The 18202-nt window shown below is 33.3% G+C and overlaps 1 protein-coding gene across 1 annotated transcript; it reads right to left on the reverse strand.

The window, feature by feature from the left end:
- Window positions 1-12604: 12604 nt before the first annotated feature.
- Window positions 12605-16272, reverse strand: LOC108194443 (alpha-xylosidase 1). Its single transcript, XM_017361385.2, has 3 exons — window positions 16039-16272; window positions 15030-15697; window positions 12605-14488 (listed from the first exon to the last, which is right to left on the reverse strand). The coding sequence occupies exons 1-3, from the start codon at window positions 16254-16256 to the stop codon at window positions 12636-12638; spliced, it is 2739 nt and encodes a 912-aa protein (XP_017216874.1). The 5' UTR covers window positions 16257-16272; the 3' UTR covers window positions 12605-12635.
- Between the last annotated feature and the right edge of the window lie 1930 nt (window positions 16273-18202).

Genomic DNA, 18202 nt, shown 5'->3' on the forward strand with positions numbered 1-18202 from the left:
ATGTTTGTCATCTTCTATATACGCATGGCACCATGTACAAACCATATTAATGTTCACATTCTTTTTCACCATTTCAGCAGTTGTAGGCAAACATTTACGATATGCTCGCCATAAAAAGTTAACCACCTCTCCTGGTAATTTTAAATTCCACAGTTGTTCCAAAAAGCTCTATCAGGACAAGCATTTTCACCATGTAATTGTCTATAACAACTTCCCACGGTAAACTTACCTTTTACGTCAAATATTCACATCCAGGAGTTTGCCGTACTTCTTCTTGGAATAGATATTTGCTGGATAAGACCTCTATATTTGTCATTACAAATATCCCGAAGAATATCATCATCCCACTCCCTCCGATTCTCATCAAATAAGCTACGAACTGTTATATTCTTCAATTCTTCAGGCATGACCGTTATAAGATTACCATTCTCTCTGCAAGGTAGCCACGAGCCCACGGTACATGCCATACTTGTGTACTTTGCACATCCCCCAATTCTCCGTCGACATCCCTGATTAACCACATTCTGAGATTCAAGGATGCTTCGCCACACATAGCTCGGGTTTGCACCAAGCTTAGCATTTAGAAAATCTGAGTTTGGAAAATAATGAGCACACACGATCATTTTTAAAATATAGTCAATCAATATAGTTAGTACTATTGAAGCAGAATGTCATACAGGCTCGACAAATTTTACATAATATTTTACATGTCCAATTTAATCAATCTTTTATACCCGGCACCGTTAGAGCATTCCAAACCATGTAGAACTTTTACTTAATAATCATTAATACATCCTATAAATAAAAAAATATAGAGATTATGTAAAAAAAATCCGTTTAATGCTATATTCTCGTTGTCTATAAATATAGCCAACATCCTTCTATTGGTTATATTTGTCGAATATCTACGACCTACAAGAAAATTATAATAAGATTTCAATCATTTATCATCATATTAAAATGATATATTTTATTTACAACAAACTAAAATATTAATAACATACTATTTTTAAAACATAACCAAACAATATAACCAGTAACATCGAAGCACAATGTCTTACATATTCAACAAATTTTACACAATATCTTTCAAGTCCAAATTCCCAACCAATTTTAGTTAACCCCGTTGGAGATACTCTAAAAAGGATTGGCTAAATTGTATCTTTAAGATATTGCATAAAATTTGTTGAACATGTAACACATCAGGCAACAGTATTAAAGTATCTAGTTCTTCCCAAACAGTTTTCATATTAGTGTAATACTTAGTGACTGAAGAGTAAGTTGTTTTAGATTATAAAGATCGCGACACAACTTGTATTTGTGAGTACCATTAGTCAATTAAAACCGCTTTTCAAGATGGGTCCAAATATCTTTAGCCCTAGACATATACATTCAGTGGCGGATACACCATGTGAGGTAATTTACCTAGTCCATTTCAATTGTGTTTTTCTCAATACATTATCTCTTTATTAATATAACTATTTATCATTTGCAATTTAGGTGGTTGATTAAATTTCACAAGAGTTGGATAACCGGTTTCCAGAAACAAGTACATACTTGCTTCTTTCAGTAGCTTGTCTTGATCCTAAAGATTCATATTCTGCCTTTGATGTTGATAAACTAGTGCATCTTGCTAATCTTTATCCGGATGATTTTTTATGGACAGAACTTCTAATGATTCGCAATCAATTAGACATGTATATTTATGATGTCAAGAGAGATCACGAATTTTCTAGTATCGGAGATTTGGGAACTCTTGCAAAAAAAATTGGCAGCTACTAAGAAGTCTTGCACATATCCATTGGTGTATCGTTTGACTGAATTAGCATTACTTTTACCTTTGGCAAATGCTTCTGTTGAAAGAGTATTTTCTGCAATGAATATCGTCAAGACTGATTTGCAAAATCGAATGGGAAATGAATGGATGAATGATAGCTTGGTGGTATACATCGAGAAGGATGTATTTGCAAAGATCAATAGTGAATTAATTTTAGATCGTTTTCAAGAAATGGCATCTGAAAGAATGCAATTACCTCCTTGTGACAATGTATAAAAATAATTAAGGAATATTATGTATTTGAGATCTTTAAGACTTTTATAATTTTTTTTTAATATTAGTGAAGCCTCCCCTTGTCAAAATCATGGATCCGCCACTGTATACATTATAGATTTCTTGATAGTGGGTGAAACATTGCTAGTCAACCAAGCTTTCGACCATGTTATTGCAATTTTCTCACAATTCTGCCCTTTGTTTCATCATCAGTTGGAAGAAGGACCGTACCTGTGACGAAACCTAGTTTATGCTTGAAAGAACGACTGATCTCTATCGAACATTGTCGGCTTCTATAGTCGGAAGAACTTGTAGCTTTTCGACTGGAATCGAGTTGGCATGGTCTAAAGGATGAAGAAACAGTGGTGTCATCATCTCTAGATAAGTGACTCTTGAAGACATGATAACTTGCAACAAGAACACGAGAACAAATTGTTTTTAAAGGTTAAGCATTAGGGCTTTGATAGCACGATGATGGGCAATAAAATGACTTGATAATGAAAACGGGTGTAGAGAATTTCTTGATTGAAAAAACTAGAGAGAACAAATTTTGATTACAATCTGTGAAAATGTTGCTCTGCTCAGATGAAAAAAGCATAAAAGCATACAAGGGCTTATTGCCATACTACAAACAAAATAACCTCTCCAAGCATAGCGTAATGCGTATTCAAAATGGGTTAATTATCAAGTTGGTCACTGAAGTGGGCTTAATGTATCAAGTTGGTCACTGAACTCAAAACGGTATCAAAATGGTCACTGAAGTGGTCATAAATATCAAACAAGTACCTTGAAATATGAGTTGAAGCACTAAAAATATTATTTATAAAGTTTTACACATTATTTTTGAATGTTACCAAAACCAAGTAAAATGTTATGATTTCTAATATTTATGACAAAAAATTTAGATTTTATCAAGTTTATTTATTATTTATTTTTAATTAAAACAAAGAAATAACTATATAATAAAATATAAATAATAAATAAATTTGATAAAATCTAAATTTTTTGTCATAAATATTAGAAGTCATAACCTTTTACTTGGTTTTGGTAACATTCAAAAATAATGTGTAAAACTTTATAAATAATATTTTTAGTGCTTCAACTCATATTTCAAGGTACTTGTTTGATATTTATGACCACTTCAGTGACCATCTTGATACCGTTTTGAGTTCAGTGACCAACTTGATACATTAAGCCCACTTCAGTGACCAACTTGATAATTAACCCTATTCAAAATATCAACTCAATCTATACGTTTGACTAGGACAAAAGATATTAATAAACTAAACATAAAATAAAATACTAATGTATTTTCTTAACAATTATCTAATCTATAATTTTGAAATATTTAAAATATTTAATATCAATTATTGAATATCCGGTGAATATATCATTCTTAACTTAATAAGAATAAGAATAAATTTGATTCACTTAGTCATAAATAAACTCGATTTCAGTTGGACCTTAGTAATTGTCTCCGTTTAAAAATGTCTTACTCCTCCGTGTTGTCATTATTTCACTCAAATCTGGGTCCAAGAAAAGATAATTTAGAATCCATGAATCCAACAAAATGAGAGACAAAAAAGGTAGGAATATGATGCGAGGAATAAGCTAATAAAATTAACAAGTGCTCCCTCTGTCTCTCTCATTTCTTTACAGTTACTATTTTGGGATGTCCTCTCATTTTTTTACGTTACTATAAATAGTAAGTTTTTCCCATCATTACCCCACTATCTTCCCCTACTATCTCATATTTAACAATAAAAACTACTATTACACGCACTACTTTCCTCCACTATCTCAAATCTATTATTAAATATTGATAGGTCCCACCACTTTACCCACTTTTCATCTAACTTTACTCATTTTTTATACATTGTCTTGGTCTCCGTGTCCCCCTCCAATGTAAACAATTGAGAGGGACGGAGGGAGTATAGATACTTACCAAGTAGCCTAGTATACTCCAAAGCTTACAAGTCCTTCACTTTGACTGCAGACATGCAGACTCGACACCGAATCATCTTTTTTCATCTTCTCCTTCCCGACTTCTTACAAAATCAAATTACTAAACTTCTTGATCATTATAGTGAGATGAGGCCTGAGGGACAAACTTACGGCAATATAATTAAAATATGACAAGCAATTGATGCAATAGTTGTTTTATGGGAGTGTGAAAATGTTAATTCTAAAATTTCTAATACATACGGGGATGAAGTTTAACTGTCTCACTGCCCGTGCTTTAGACTAGGCCTGGCAATTTGACACGTAACACGCTAACACGAAACGAAACGACACGAAAAAAATGGATACGGGTTTTGATTTTCGATACACGAAACACGAAAGTACACGAACACGAAATTACACGATAGATTTCGTGTCGGATATGGGTTTTCATTTGGGGTACACGAAATACACGAAAGTACACGAAATATTTGTAGATTATATTTATTATATATATGTAATGATATATTAAATATATAATTGAGTATAAAGTATATATTTATATGTATGTGTGGATATATATTGTAGATACATTAACAAATTTATAAGAATTGGATACAAGTATAATATATATTATTCGCATTTAATAAATTTATAAAAAAAATATATATTAAATCCATTTTTTGATTAAAAAATATATTAATATTTTTATATATAATATACACGAAAAGCACACGAAATATACACGAAACGATTCGAAACGGATACGGGTTTCAAATTAGGTACACGAAATTAATAACGGACGGATACGGGTTTCACCTTCGAGTACACGAAACACGAAAATACACGAAACGAAAGTATACGAAACGAAACGATTGCCACCCCTACTTTAGACCATGGCCATGTCATGCCAATAAACGAGAAAGTAGTTTTATGAATGCGAAAAAGGAAAAACAGCTACAGTATTTACATAGAGTGGTTGATCACTTCTTCGTAAGAAAATATAGGTGTGCGTACATATGTAGTCTGATTTTCTGGAGCTGGCAGACCTGTACCAACGAGAGGATCATGCAGTGAACTGCCAAAGTCTGCAACCTACAATCTTGATATATGTATTGCAATTATTTCACTTCTCATCTAAAAAAGACTATTCATCCTTTTGTGACTTGTGAGTATTTCAATTTCAATACTAATAATAAATGTATTCGAGCCCAGCTCAAGCTTGAATTGGGTTTATGGGTTAACATCTAACCCGTGCAGCTGAGCTGAAAACTTGTTCCGAGCTTCATGAGTTGAATCGTGTGATAAACGAAGTCGAACTCGAGTGGTCACAACTCACAAATATCTCTTCTCGGGGTTGGGGTTATAAATTCTAGGCCATGTCCTGAAGTTTTTTAGGAGAGAAAAACTTTCGGTCTCATTCTTTGAGTGAAAGTTTTGAAGTGAAAATATGTTATATTTGCATTCATTTTTACTCATTTTCATTTTTTTAAAAAACTTGGATCACAAATAAGAGTGAAAGTTATATAATTTTACTTCATTTTCACTTGTTTTCCTCCTTATTTATAACCCCGGAGCACGACATTGCAGTTGCCCTAAATTAAAACAGGTATTCCAAATAGGCCTATAAGTCTAAAAATAAGGAGAATGATGAAAAAAATAAAATTCCAAAAGATCCTTAGTGTTTCCTAAAAATACCAAAAACCGCTTCTCTCTCCACACCTCTGCTACATCATTCTTAACTTAATTTTTATAATAAATACTCACCCTTGCCATTTGAATTCGAAATTTTGTCGTAGTGGAGTTCAAAAAAGAATATAATATAATATTGGGAGAGAGTATAAAAACATTGTTGGAGTTCACATTCCAAATAATAAACTAATTATTAAGAATTTAATATTTATAATATATTTAGGAGCCTAACTAGGAGATTAGTATTTTCCGAGCGGGTCAATTTTCAGCGTTTTAAAAAAAAAATTAAAGTTGGACTCTTTAGCGGATATTTGTACGAGGAGTGATGATGATTAAGTATTTAGTTGAACTCATGGTAATTATTTTATATTATTTACTACTTACAAATTTTGCGCTGTCTAATAACCATTCTTAATTAAGTGATAAGTGATAAGTGATAGAGTTTTTATTAACTCCAGTCTCATTAATATTATATATACACAAAAATTTCATACCAATAAAATTCTTCTATCTAATTAATATATATTATTGTTAGTGTATCACTTTACTGCTTACTCTAGAACTATAAAGTTAAGTTTCATTATTTTTAAGAAACTCAGAGAAAGAAAGTGTCTAACGAAATGGAATGAGAAGAGTAATTTTTTAAAATAATTTATCGGATATATGAATTATTGTTACTATTTGAAACCGGAACAAAATGACCAGTAAACCTGGAGCTAGAGATTTTTAGGTGAGAGTATTATCCACACTAGCCCTCACGGCTCACAGTTATAATTATCCCAGATTAGATACCGACAATTAATCATTATGCATTGTTAATTAAGGGTAGTAATGCGATTAACAAGGATGCATCTTTCAACAAAATTAAACACACACACCAGAAACAGTACTAGTAGTAATAAGTATGGGTGTAAATGGGAGCAGGCAAAAAAACTCCTTATTAGTAGTATAATAAAAGTGAAATCACATTTCAACTGGAGAAAATATCAAATATCAAAGTATTAAGAAAATTATACAATAGTTAATGTTATTATATTAATATAAAAAGACTTATATTTTAAAATTTTATAATCTAATGATTATACCATCAGCAATATAACATAACCAACCAATCTGATTTTATTATCAGCTTATAAATTTTCATTAATAATAATTATTACTATACTTTTATAAAAAGAATTATATATTAGCTACAGTTTTATTATAATATAACGATATATCACTCACAGAATTACATATATCGCCAAGAAATCTATTCATTCGAATTTTAAAACTCAAAATATTTAATTTAAAATAACTCGGTAAAATTTCTATCATATTTCAAAATTCAAATAAGAAAGAAATTATATTAATATCATTAGTTATATCTATATTAATAAAAATTTAATTCAAACTCATACACGTCATGAGATTGAGATAAAGACGAATAAGACGGTGATAACACTATCATGACAAGCAAACTCAACCAAAATGAAGTCAGTGCCACTCCTACCGTCTAGAAAATTATCGATATTATATATGAAGTAGAAAATTGTCAATGTTGCATCATATACTAAAAGTAGAAAATGGTCGATGTTGCATCATAAACTAAAAGTACAGGAACATAAGATATTGTTTAAAAAAAAACACAACATATTGATTTTGCTGAATAAAATTATTTAACTCAAAAACTCTGTTAAACTTCCACATTAGTTCGGATTTTGTAATATAATGATTATCTCACATTTTCAAACTATTTGTTTTAATTTTTAAAACTCAAACAGTTTAATTTACCAAACAATTCTATAAATGTTAAACTTCCATATTAGTTCGGATTTTGTAATATAATGATTATCTCACATTTTCAAACTATTTGTTTTAATTTTTAAAACTCAAACAGTTTAATTTACCAAACAATTCTATAAAATTACTATCATGTTTCAGAATTTAAACAAATAAGAATTTCATATTGATATTATTAGCCAAATATATTAATTATAACAAAAAGATATTTATAATAAAAGAATTGAAGCACAAGACATTGTGGAAAAAAAACATAACAAACTAGTTTTGAATTTAAGTTATATAATTTGAAAGCTATAAAAGTACCGGTGAAGATATTATTTCGAGTCCGAACACATGTTTATTGAAATATCGACTCATGAGAATTCTAGATTTGAAACTAGTTGAGCTAGCAATGTATGAGACTTGCATTATCCGATAATAAAGATCTCACGTCTGGGCCTGTGGCTTCTGTTTAAACAAATTATCATGCGATTCTACGAAGTACAGGTTGTGACTCTTACGAAAAAGAAAAAACATGGCCTAATATGGCTGAAACTTAATCCAGCTTGGGTTAAGTTTATTATCGAAAGAAAATATACTTCACGAATCAGATTTGTTTATCTTCTTTCTGTACGAGAATTACAAAAAGGTTTAATGCTGAATACCCATTTCCATGACATGCTAAATTTTTCCCCGATTGCCAATTTTAAACCTTTAATCTCGAGGATCATACTTCTTATCAACACATTAACACAACTCAGATCATTGTTTTCTGTTATTGTTATATCTACATTCTACACTTGATACATCACCAGGACACCAGCGATATTATCAACTTCAATACTAAATGTGCCTCCAATATCCATTCAATTTTAAATTCCTAATATTGTAACTTTCTCAATAATTCAACCTTATAAAAACTGTGGCATTTTGATAAACATTGACGTAGATCACATGTAACTTCTCCGTATTATTTAACAAACCTTAGTTTGAGTATTTTAAATATAATTTCCCTTAGAAATATTCCGCTAAGTATTTATTAAAAAAGTTTAGTCGGATAAAAAACTCATATATAATTAAAAGGGTCCAGGTCCCTGGCAGCCGTATGCCAGAAACTGGTTATACAACTCACTGTTTCCTGGACATACTAAAAATTTAATACGATCCTGGCCGCTGGATATGCATCCAACGGTCAGAAAACAGTGAGTTGTTTAACTCGTCCACAGCAATCGATTGCTGTGGACCAACTCCCTAATTAAAATACCTTGAGTGTTTTGGTGCTGAATTCTGATGATGATGAGGTAACTGAGAAGTTGCCAAGTGCACTACGTAAGATGAAACATCTTAAACATATGGATATTTCATGTTTTCGCTTTAAGTTGCCTACTTAATCGGCTACTTCAATGACGGTACTCTAAAACTTGCAGACATTAAGGATTTGGAAACAAGAACTGCCAAAATGGTTTGGCAACTTAATTAACTTGAGACATTTGTACTTTAAGCATCCAATATTATATCAATTTTGCATGTTTATGGGAACCGAGAGATTAACTTGTCTACAAACGTTGCATGATTTTGTTGTTAGTAGAGATCAAAATTGTCTTATTGAGAATTGGAAGGGCTGATCAATCTTAGAGGTAAGCTTATACTTTATGGCCTTAATAAGGGGCTGCAGAATCTTACAGGTCGGAGAGAAAGAGATTACAACAATGATGATGTGATGGAAGGATCGGAACATCATCCAAATCTAAAGGATTGAAGATTGTCCGATTTAAGGGGAGGAAATTTGCAACATGGACTACAATGATGACTAAATTGGTGAAAATCAATTTAATTTGTTGCAATGAATGCGAAGTACTTCCAGCACTGCATCACCTTCATAACCTGAGGAAAATAAGATGAGAGGGTTGAATAATGCGAAGGTTATAGGAAGTGATCTGTAAGGCATAAAAAACAGTTACAACATTGTATCTGTCATTGACCAAACTCTGTTTATCAGGTTTGCCAAAGCTAGAAGAATTGAAAGAAGAATTGGTTGATGACCAAAGTGTATTTCCTAAAGTTGAGAAGTTCAAAATCAGGAGTTATCCAAGGTTGAGAAAGATCCCGGATAGTTTTTTTACTTCTCTGAAGACGTTAGCAACCAATGATCAGGACAGCGGATGATACTAGAAACAATGACCAGGAGAAAGGTTTGTTCACTTACCTCTTTATGGCTGGAGAATATCAGTGATGGAGGAGGACAAGATTCTTCTTCTACTTCAAATATAGATGAATTCACATAGCCATTCTCTTCTTCATCAGTGATTTCGTTTCCTAACCTAACCGAGTTACATCTGTTAGGGTGGAAAAAAGTGAATTCGATGCTGCCTACACGGCAAACTGGTAATTGTTTCTTCTCCGCCTTCCCTGCCTTGACTGTACTTAAAAATATTGTATTTTAGAGGATTAAATGATCTCCCAGATTTAACAGCTTACCTTCCATCTCTCAAGAAGTTAGGTATTCAGTATTGTGATAGTTTAAGGAGTTTGCCGGTGTTTGCAGAATCACATAGACTTCAAGAACTAAAGACAGATTCATGTCCAATTTTGATAGAAGTATGCAGGAAGGGGAGCGGATCAGAATGGTACAAGATTCAACATATTCCGCGTATAACATGATAATGTAAATTTAATTTACTCTCGTAAATTAGGTCTACAGGGTAATGTATACCTCTGTCTCATTATAATTATGCTTGACACATCTCGATGACTTGATCTATTTCTTTGTCAATGATGGAGTGAGTTGGCAGTGAACTCTTCACTACTTTACTCTCCACTGGCCAACTAAAGATACAGTTTCTCTGGAGAGTGGAGACTGACTAAAACGGTTCAGCAGTCGCACATTCTCAAAACTACAGCACTTTGTAAGTGGTATATATTTAGCAGGTCCTCTTTATCTATATTAATTCATACAATGCGATTACAACTTCATACTATTATGCCGATATCTATAGATGTAACTTGTATTATATGGCTCTTTCTGTGAAAAATTTTAAAAAAGAAGAGTGTACAGACTGCAATATGATCATTTAACCTTGGAAGAAAGAGTATTTTGCACTCTAAGCACCAAAAACGAATATTTGTATTTCAAACTACTAATGCATAATGTTTGTTGAATGATGTCGTTTATTTGAATTATTTCTCCCAATATTTGAAGTTTAGTACTTTGACCTGTACATGAATAAATATTTGACGTGATTACTGGTTTTTTTCATCAATGTACAGACGGGGTTCTGAAATTTCTCCATGCAAGCCTAGAGGATTTTTGATTTTCAAGCCCATGAGAGCTGTAAAAAGGTCTAATAATTAATCTAGAGCGCATTTAATGAGAAATTTCAAGCAAAATTTGATATTATTGGTTTCTCTGATAGATCTTAGTGTGGTGTTCATCAGGTAGGGGTTATATATAGCAGGCATAGGAGGTATTGTTCTCTGGACAAAAATAGTTTCTTCCAGGTTTGTCGTGGCAGAGCGTTGCATAATATGTACTGATCATGCAGCAGTTGTGTTTGCTTCTAGAGATACAGAGAAGGTTGATATTGATCTATGAATCTGTATAGGTCTGAAGAGCAATTCTTTATCGGTTGAGTTAGCAATTATATTTAGTACATAAGCAAGTTTGCTTTCTTTTGAGGCATGTTGACTATGTGTATGTTCTTATGAAAAGCAGGAACTGTTCTTTTAGTAAGTAGAAAAATCCAATTGATTCAAGACTTCAGAATCTCGAAGCCTCCAAATTTAGGCTGATACAAGAGCACCAGAGAGAATTGTGTGCCACAACCAGATGTTCCCAACATCTATAGCTTGAGGCAGATTTGTTAGTTACAAGCATGTTCTCAAATCTTGCTTTCTCTGGTATGGCATGATTCTTCTTAAGCATATATCTGATTTATTAAAATACTTCAGGTTCAGGAACCTGGATAAGTATAGCTTTCTCAGAATAAAACATTTCTTATCTCCGCCTTTAAATTTGTTATTTCTTCTGCTTGCCGATTAGTGTAAATATAAGATCACCTATAGAAAGCACACGCTTAAAGCATCTCCGATTATAAAATTCCTTAGCTAAAATTATCTAGGTAGCATCTATGTGATATCCAGGTGACATTTTAGAGATTATGCAAGAATACTACAACTCCACCCCCTCTATCTCCTTAGAAAAATATATAACCAACTATGTTCCATCAGCTATATTTGTCGAACCAATGGAGCCCTAGGTGTAATTTTACATGAGCATAATTATAGAGTATATATTGGTCCCCTTGGCTAAAATTTACATAATCATTATATCCGATCAATACAGCCAACCATTATACATATTCTACACTCGGAGATGTTGATAGTATTAGTGATATAATATAGCCAAGTTAAGGTCTCACAGTTTCGGCTCAGCCAACCTATCTACTGGAATTGGCATACTGATTATCTGGTGTAAAAGACTTTTTGCTTGCAAAAAGTTTTCTTTCATGTAATGTGATCAGTGATTCTGGGCTTTAGAACTATGGTGAATATGGTTTGTAGCAATATTGAGACTGAAGATTAGCAGACTACTTGATGGCAACTGAAGTTTATTTACTAACTTCAGAGGGGCCTGAGGACTTATCATTTTCAAACCTGATTTCAGATTAGCATTCAGTTACAATTCTGGGTTTTAAAAATATTTGCGGACTTCAAATACAATCAAGAAATTCATCTTTGAGCGATAAGAGAGTAACAGTTAGCCGTTACACAAGTCCTGTAAATATAAGTGTCGGCTTAGAATAGTCATGCAAAAAGCTATCGTTTGTAAGCTAATTAGTCGAACTTCTAAGAACAGTCTAAGCCCTTTCCAGGTGTGCATTGTGCTACAAAGCTTATATATGTGATTTTGTTGACTAATCATTTTATAATAAGCAATTCCTAGATTTCCTAGTCCTGGTCTGTTACTGAATGTTTTAATTTCATGTATTGGTTCAATTTCTGTTTCACTCTCTGAAAAGCCAAGGGAATGTTGCCAGACAAAATTGTTACTAACTTGACAAATTAACAATAGATAAACTTAAATCTGACAGCAAATTCTCCTTTCTATATGAGAAAACCAGCTTACATTCAAATCCAGCATTGCTCAATTTTTCTCTTATATATCAAACAAAATGGTTTAGTTTTTTAATCACCATTTCCATGACATTATAAACTTTTTCCCCACTGCCAATTTCAGACCTTTAATCTCAATCATCATACTCTTTCTGGTAACATTACCACTATTTCGATCATTATTTCCTGTTGTTATAACCACACTTGATACGTCGACAGCAACATCATCAACTTCAACACCAAATGTGCCTCCAACTCCATTCAATCCTAATACTGTAACTTTCTCAATAATCCAATCTTTGTCTAACGCAAACTTAGGCCCCTTGACATGTGACCATAATTTAGCCTTTCCTTTGCTGACAGTTGCATGGAAGTCTATGTATGTCGAGAAGCCATTTCCAAGTCCCATGTCTGGTAACTCATCTTCATCAATGAATAAATTCCCCGAGGCTTTGCTATTCGTGGCCCCTGCAGGGAAGGTCACTACAAGGCTAAAGGGAGTCTTTCTAGCTTCTTTCGATGTTAATCCACCTTGCTGCATCGGAATGATGGCATTTTGATAAACATGGACATTGATAACATGTAATGGAGCGTCGAGTGATACATATTGGCCTTCTTGTAAGACAATGGCATGTGACATATCAAACATGTTGTACCAAGTACCTGGAGGGAAAAAAGCATTAACCTTTGTTTTATTTGGCTCGAGCACCGGTGAGACCATGAGACTACTTCCTAGCAGGAACTGTGTGCTCAGTTCATTACATATGGTACATTGGGGAAATGAGAAGAAAAGGGGGCGTGCAATGGGAGCTCCACTGATATGTGCTTCGTATGTCAACGTGTACAGATATGGGAGGAGTTTATACCTCAAACCTAGAGCATTTCGAGCAGATTCAGCAACTGATTTCCATTGATAAAGCTCTTGTTTAGGAGAATAGTAATTTGCATGATCTCTGGAAAAGGGATAGAAAGCACCAAGCTCAATCCAACGATTGCAAAGCTCTTCGGTGGGTGCAGGGTAGAAACCACATATATCTGATCCCACCATTGGAACACCAAAAATGCCAAAATTCAATATGGTTGAAATTGAATACCGGAGATCCTCCCATGTAGCATTGTTGTCACCAGTCCAATGAGCAGCATAATGACCAGAGCCAACAAAAGTGGATCGTGTCAGTATGAATGGACGCTTGCCTTGAATACCTTTAAGCGCCTTGTGAGTCGCCATAGCTTGAGAAAATCCATAAAGACTATGAGCATCATACTCCAATACTCCATTATAATGTCTAACACTAGTTGCAATTGTTTTAAATCCAAGTGCCTCCACCATTCCAGAAGCATTTATCTTGTAAGGCGGATTGTCCCATCTTGTCCCTGTTAGGTTCGTGCAGTCTAGACAGCAGTCCCAACGCGGTCCAGCTTCAGAAGGACACTTCTTACCCTCAGGAATCGTGCACAACCCTGAGCAGAAATTTGAAGCCTCATTCATGTCAATCCAGAGACCATCAACAGGAATAAGCTCATGAAATCTCTTTATTTCATCTCCCCACCATGAAACAGTTTTAGGATTCAGAAAGTCCGGAAAGTATACAGCTCCAGGCCATACTTGTGCTAGATAAGGCTTGCCATGATATTTGATAAACACATCATTTGCCAGGCCTCTCTGGAAAACATCATAAGTAGAATTGACACTAATACCTGGATCAATTAAAACAATGTACTTCATTCCCTGAGAATGTAATTTTTCCAAAAATGCCAATAATTTTTTATGAGGGTAGGCAACATTATTAAGTGTAAAGTCTTTGTAGGAATCCATGGTATCATCATCATTCCAGATCACATCAAGCGGAATTCGAGCCTTCTTGTAGCTCTCAACAGTCGTTTCGACTTCAGACAAATTGCGGTAGCCCCATCTGCTTTGGTGAAAACCTGCAAAAATACTCAAGGGTTCATGTATATTTTCCATTTGCTGCTGAATAAATATCGAAAACAATATCATGCATGTCATTATTGTTACTTATTAAACTCTGAGTTACCATTTCATGTAGCTCTTACCAACCGAGCTAACCCTTGGAGCTATTTCATTTACTTGTCTTTTTTTTGTTAAAGCGCTGTCGAGGCCGGGCCAGCTTGCGGGTGTCCGGGCTAGTTTACGCGCACCTTGACTAGTCCGGTTAGGCTAGTAGCACACTCATACCCCGAGCATGTTAGCCCACTTACTTACTTCCGGGGTGTCCAGGGAATCGAACTTATGACCTCAATGGAGCAAGTCTTAAGCGCAATTGTCCAACCATCTGGACACCTGGTAGGGTAATATTTCATTTATTTGTCTATAGTTAATTTTGTGATCATTTCATTTGCTGCATAATTATCATTCTATCAGACTACTGCATCATTTATTCATTTGCAATCATGCACAGAGGAACCCAAAGCAGCAGAGATAAACAAAAAATATTAGCAACTTGATTACCTAGTGACCAGTATGGCATTGCAGCAGGCCGGCCCACAAACTCAGTGTACTGATCCACAACAGCAAGTGGAGTTGGGCCTGCAAAGAAGTAGAAGTCCAGAACACCTCCAATCACCTTATATGTCAATGAAGTCCCAGTATAAACCACATCCATTCCATTACTATTCAGCAGCAAAACTGCATGGGCTTTGGCCAGTTGGCCCACATTTCTCAAGTCCATATACACAGGATGTGACCCATAAAGATCTGTGTTAAGGTTACATGCAGGTATGTCTGTTGCATACAATGTGTAAGGGTCTTTGGGCTTGAGTTTAATTCCATTGGGCTGTGTGTTTTCTCCTAAGCCATATATTGAAGCCTCTTTAGGCAATTGGGTTGATATTTCTAGATATTGATTCTTGAAAACTAAACTGTTAAATGGGCCTGAGGAATTGAAAAGGGTCTCTCTGTTAGATTTTCTTGTCACTGCAAAACCAAATGGGTCAGTAGTGTAGCTGAAAATTAGCTCAGTATTTGAGTACTCTGAAGTTACTGTGGGCCTCTTTCTGGACCTATAAATGGGCTTGATGTTGGGTGGTTGGGCTCTGGGCAGGAGATTGTATGGAACTTCCCATCTTTGCTCATCTGCATCAGTTATATGCACCCTTAGTCTCCCATCTGTTTCATGCCTGGAAGTTGAATTATATAAGTTAAGACCAACAAGATAATGTTCCAATTGGCTTACTTAATTATTCAGAAATAAGTTATTTATTTCTGGAAAACAATTCAGTGTTGTAAACAACGGAAATCGGACTTAATCGGCAAAAGTTACGGAATAAAGATTAATCGGAGATTAATTGAATTGATCGTGTATTTTTTTTTTTCCAGATTAATCGGAGATTTAATCAGTTCTGCAAGTTACGGAACATGGATTAATCGGGATTAATTACCGACTTTTAGAACAAAGGAAAAAATACATAAATTAATGTACTTTCCTAGAAATATGTAATATAGAGTTGTAAGAACTTACTTAACATAGAGTTGTAAGAGAGGGATATCAGGGCCATAGATGATGTTCTTTTGTTTGACTTGGAGGTAGCCTACAAAGCCTCCATCAGGGGACTCTTGAATGGAGATCAGACGGTAGCCATTACTGATTTTAGTACTCGAATCTGCACCGTTAGTGTTGTACAGCAGCAATGCTGATGCAAATATTATTAGAGAGACTCGAAAATGAATATTAAACATGACCTTTGGCAGTGCAAATGAGTGAGGATAGTAGTGAAGAAGCTTATAAGAGTCCGTTAGTTTTTGTTGCTGGTAATAAAGAGATTCAGATTGTCGAAAACTCGAAAGATGCTGCAGGCAAAGACAGATGTATTTGCCACATTGATCGAAGATTATGCAATCAGGCACTTCAATATAAGTTCGAATTACATGATTATATGGAAAATGCATGAATGTATCGGTTAGAAGAGTACAATGTGATTCCAAAATATACAGGTTTCGTGCACCAAAAGTTGTGATATTGGGAAAGCATTTTTTATTACCATACAAATGGTTCAATTTCACTACACAGACTACTCGTGAACTAGTTTACTGATCAAAATACTTCATTGCTATACTAGACAAATTCACAATAAAATTTCACATTCTTAAGAATTTTTTTTATTTGTTAAGTAAAAGATTAATCTCAGCAGCTATTCGACTCCTGAGGTGCCGGAGATTACTGTCTGATTCTCAGAGCTTATTGTATAATTCCTCTGATTGCAGTCTTGCAGAGACTCCGATGCATGTTTGTATCCTTTAGAATTGGTCTTTCTTAAATTCGATTGGACCCAGGCTGTCTCAACCGAATTTGAGGCTCCAAATGAGATTTTAATAGGAGAACTTATTCTATGTATATGAAATATTTAATTTTATTATAAAAAAATTGTACATAAGATTATTTACGATAACATAACATGAGGGTAATATATGTGAAAAATCATAAATACAAAGTTACGAGGGATAAAAGTCGAAAATGTGATGATAGCATCGGGAAAAACCAAGTCCACGAGTACCATTAAGAATATTCCTCAAAAAATTACTATAACACAAAAGATAAAAATCACATAATTTATATTAACGTAAAATTTATGAAAAATAAAAATAGATATTATCGATTGATACAGTAAGTTTTATTACATTTAATAAGTACTAACCCATATCACTAAAATATTCAAAATCATATTATTCATTTAATTCTCATTTTTTAAATTAGTCTTTTTAATATTTATTAATATTTTATATTATATATATCTTTTTTTAAAAGTCAATAGTTCATATTTGTTTTAGATATATTAATTTTCAAAAATACAAATAAAAAGTTAATTATTATCACCTATATAAATATCTATATATATACATATAATTAAAAAAATTTTGAGGCCTTTTAGCGTCGGGGTCCTAAGCGACCACTTAATTGTCGTAGTGTTGAGTCGGTCCTGATTGGACTAAATTTTGATACTAATTTAATCAATCATTTTTAAATAATAATATTGGAGATGTTCTAGAAATGTATTTTTTTGCGTATTATCTATAATTTTATTTTATAGTGTCTTTTTACTAAAATTTTAACTAATTTGAATGAAAGGATATTGTAAGGTAGAGATGCAACAATATGTCAGAAGAGGATAGTCTCTGCTTGGTATTTTTGACAACCTATATGATTACATGCAAATAGCTCGTAAATTGACATTATTTGAAAATATGATTTAAGGAATAAATTTGGAAAATCGCAACTTGCATTCTTGTTCTTGTTTCTCTTTTACAATACTGACATATATGCAGGGCCGGTTTTTGAGACGTGCAAGGTGGGCGACCGCACAGGGCCCCAAAACTATAGGGGCCTCAAAATTTAGAAATCAATGTTTTATTTAATAAAATTAAATTTCGAAAATGAAATTGAAAATTAAAAATTATATATTTATTTTAATTCTGTTTATTTATAGATAAATAATTACATAATCTAATAGATTAGTTTATTATGTCTATTTGCATTTTAAATCTTTTATGTTGTATCTTTACTTTTTATATAATAATTTCTCTTTTATTAAATGTTTTCATAATGTTTTTTACATATGATATTTTTTCATATGTGCTATAAATTTCATTCTTTTCAATGACATATAGATATATCTCATATAAATTCA

This window comes from Daucus carota, chromosome 7 (genome assembly GCF_001625215.2).
Source record: "Daucus carota subsp. sativus chromosome 7, DH1 v3.0, whole genome shotgun sequence".
In the NCBI taxonomy this organism is placed as follows: domain Eukaryota; kingdom Viridiplantae; phylum Streptophyta; class Magnoliopsida; order Apiales; family Apiaceae; genus Daucus; species Daucus carota.

Coding starts and splice junctions, on each gene's coding strand:
- LOC108194443 (XM_017361385.2), bottom strand. CDS start 16,256: ATGTTTAATATTCATTTTCGAGTCTCTCTAATAATATTTGCATCAGCA. Junction 15,698..16,038: donor CTCTTACAACTCTATGTTAA/GTAAGTTCTTAC, acceptor TTCAACTTCCAG/GCATGAAACAGATGGGAGAC. Junction 14,489..15,029: donor AATGCCATACTGGTCACTAG/GTAATCAAGTTG, acceptor GTATTTTTGCAG/GTTTTCACCAAAGCAGATGG.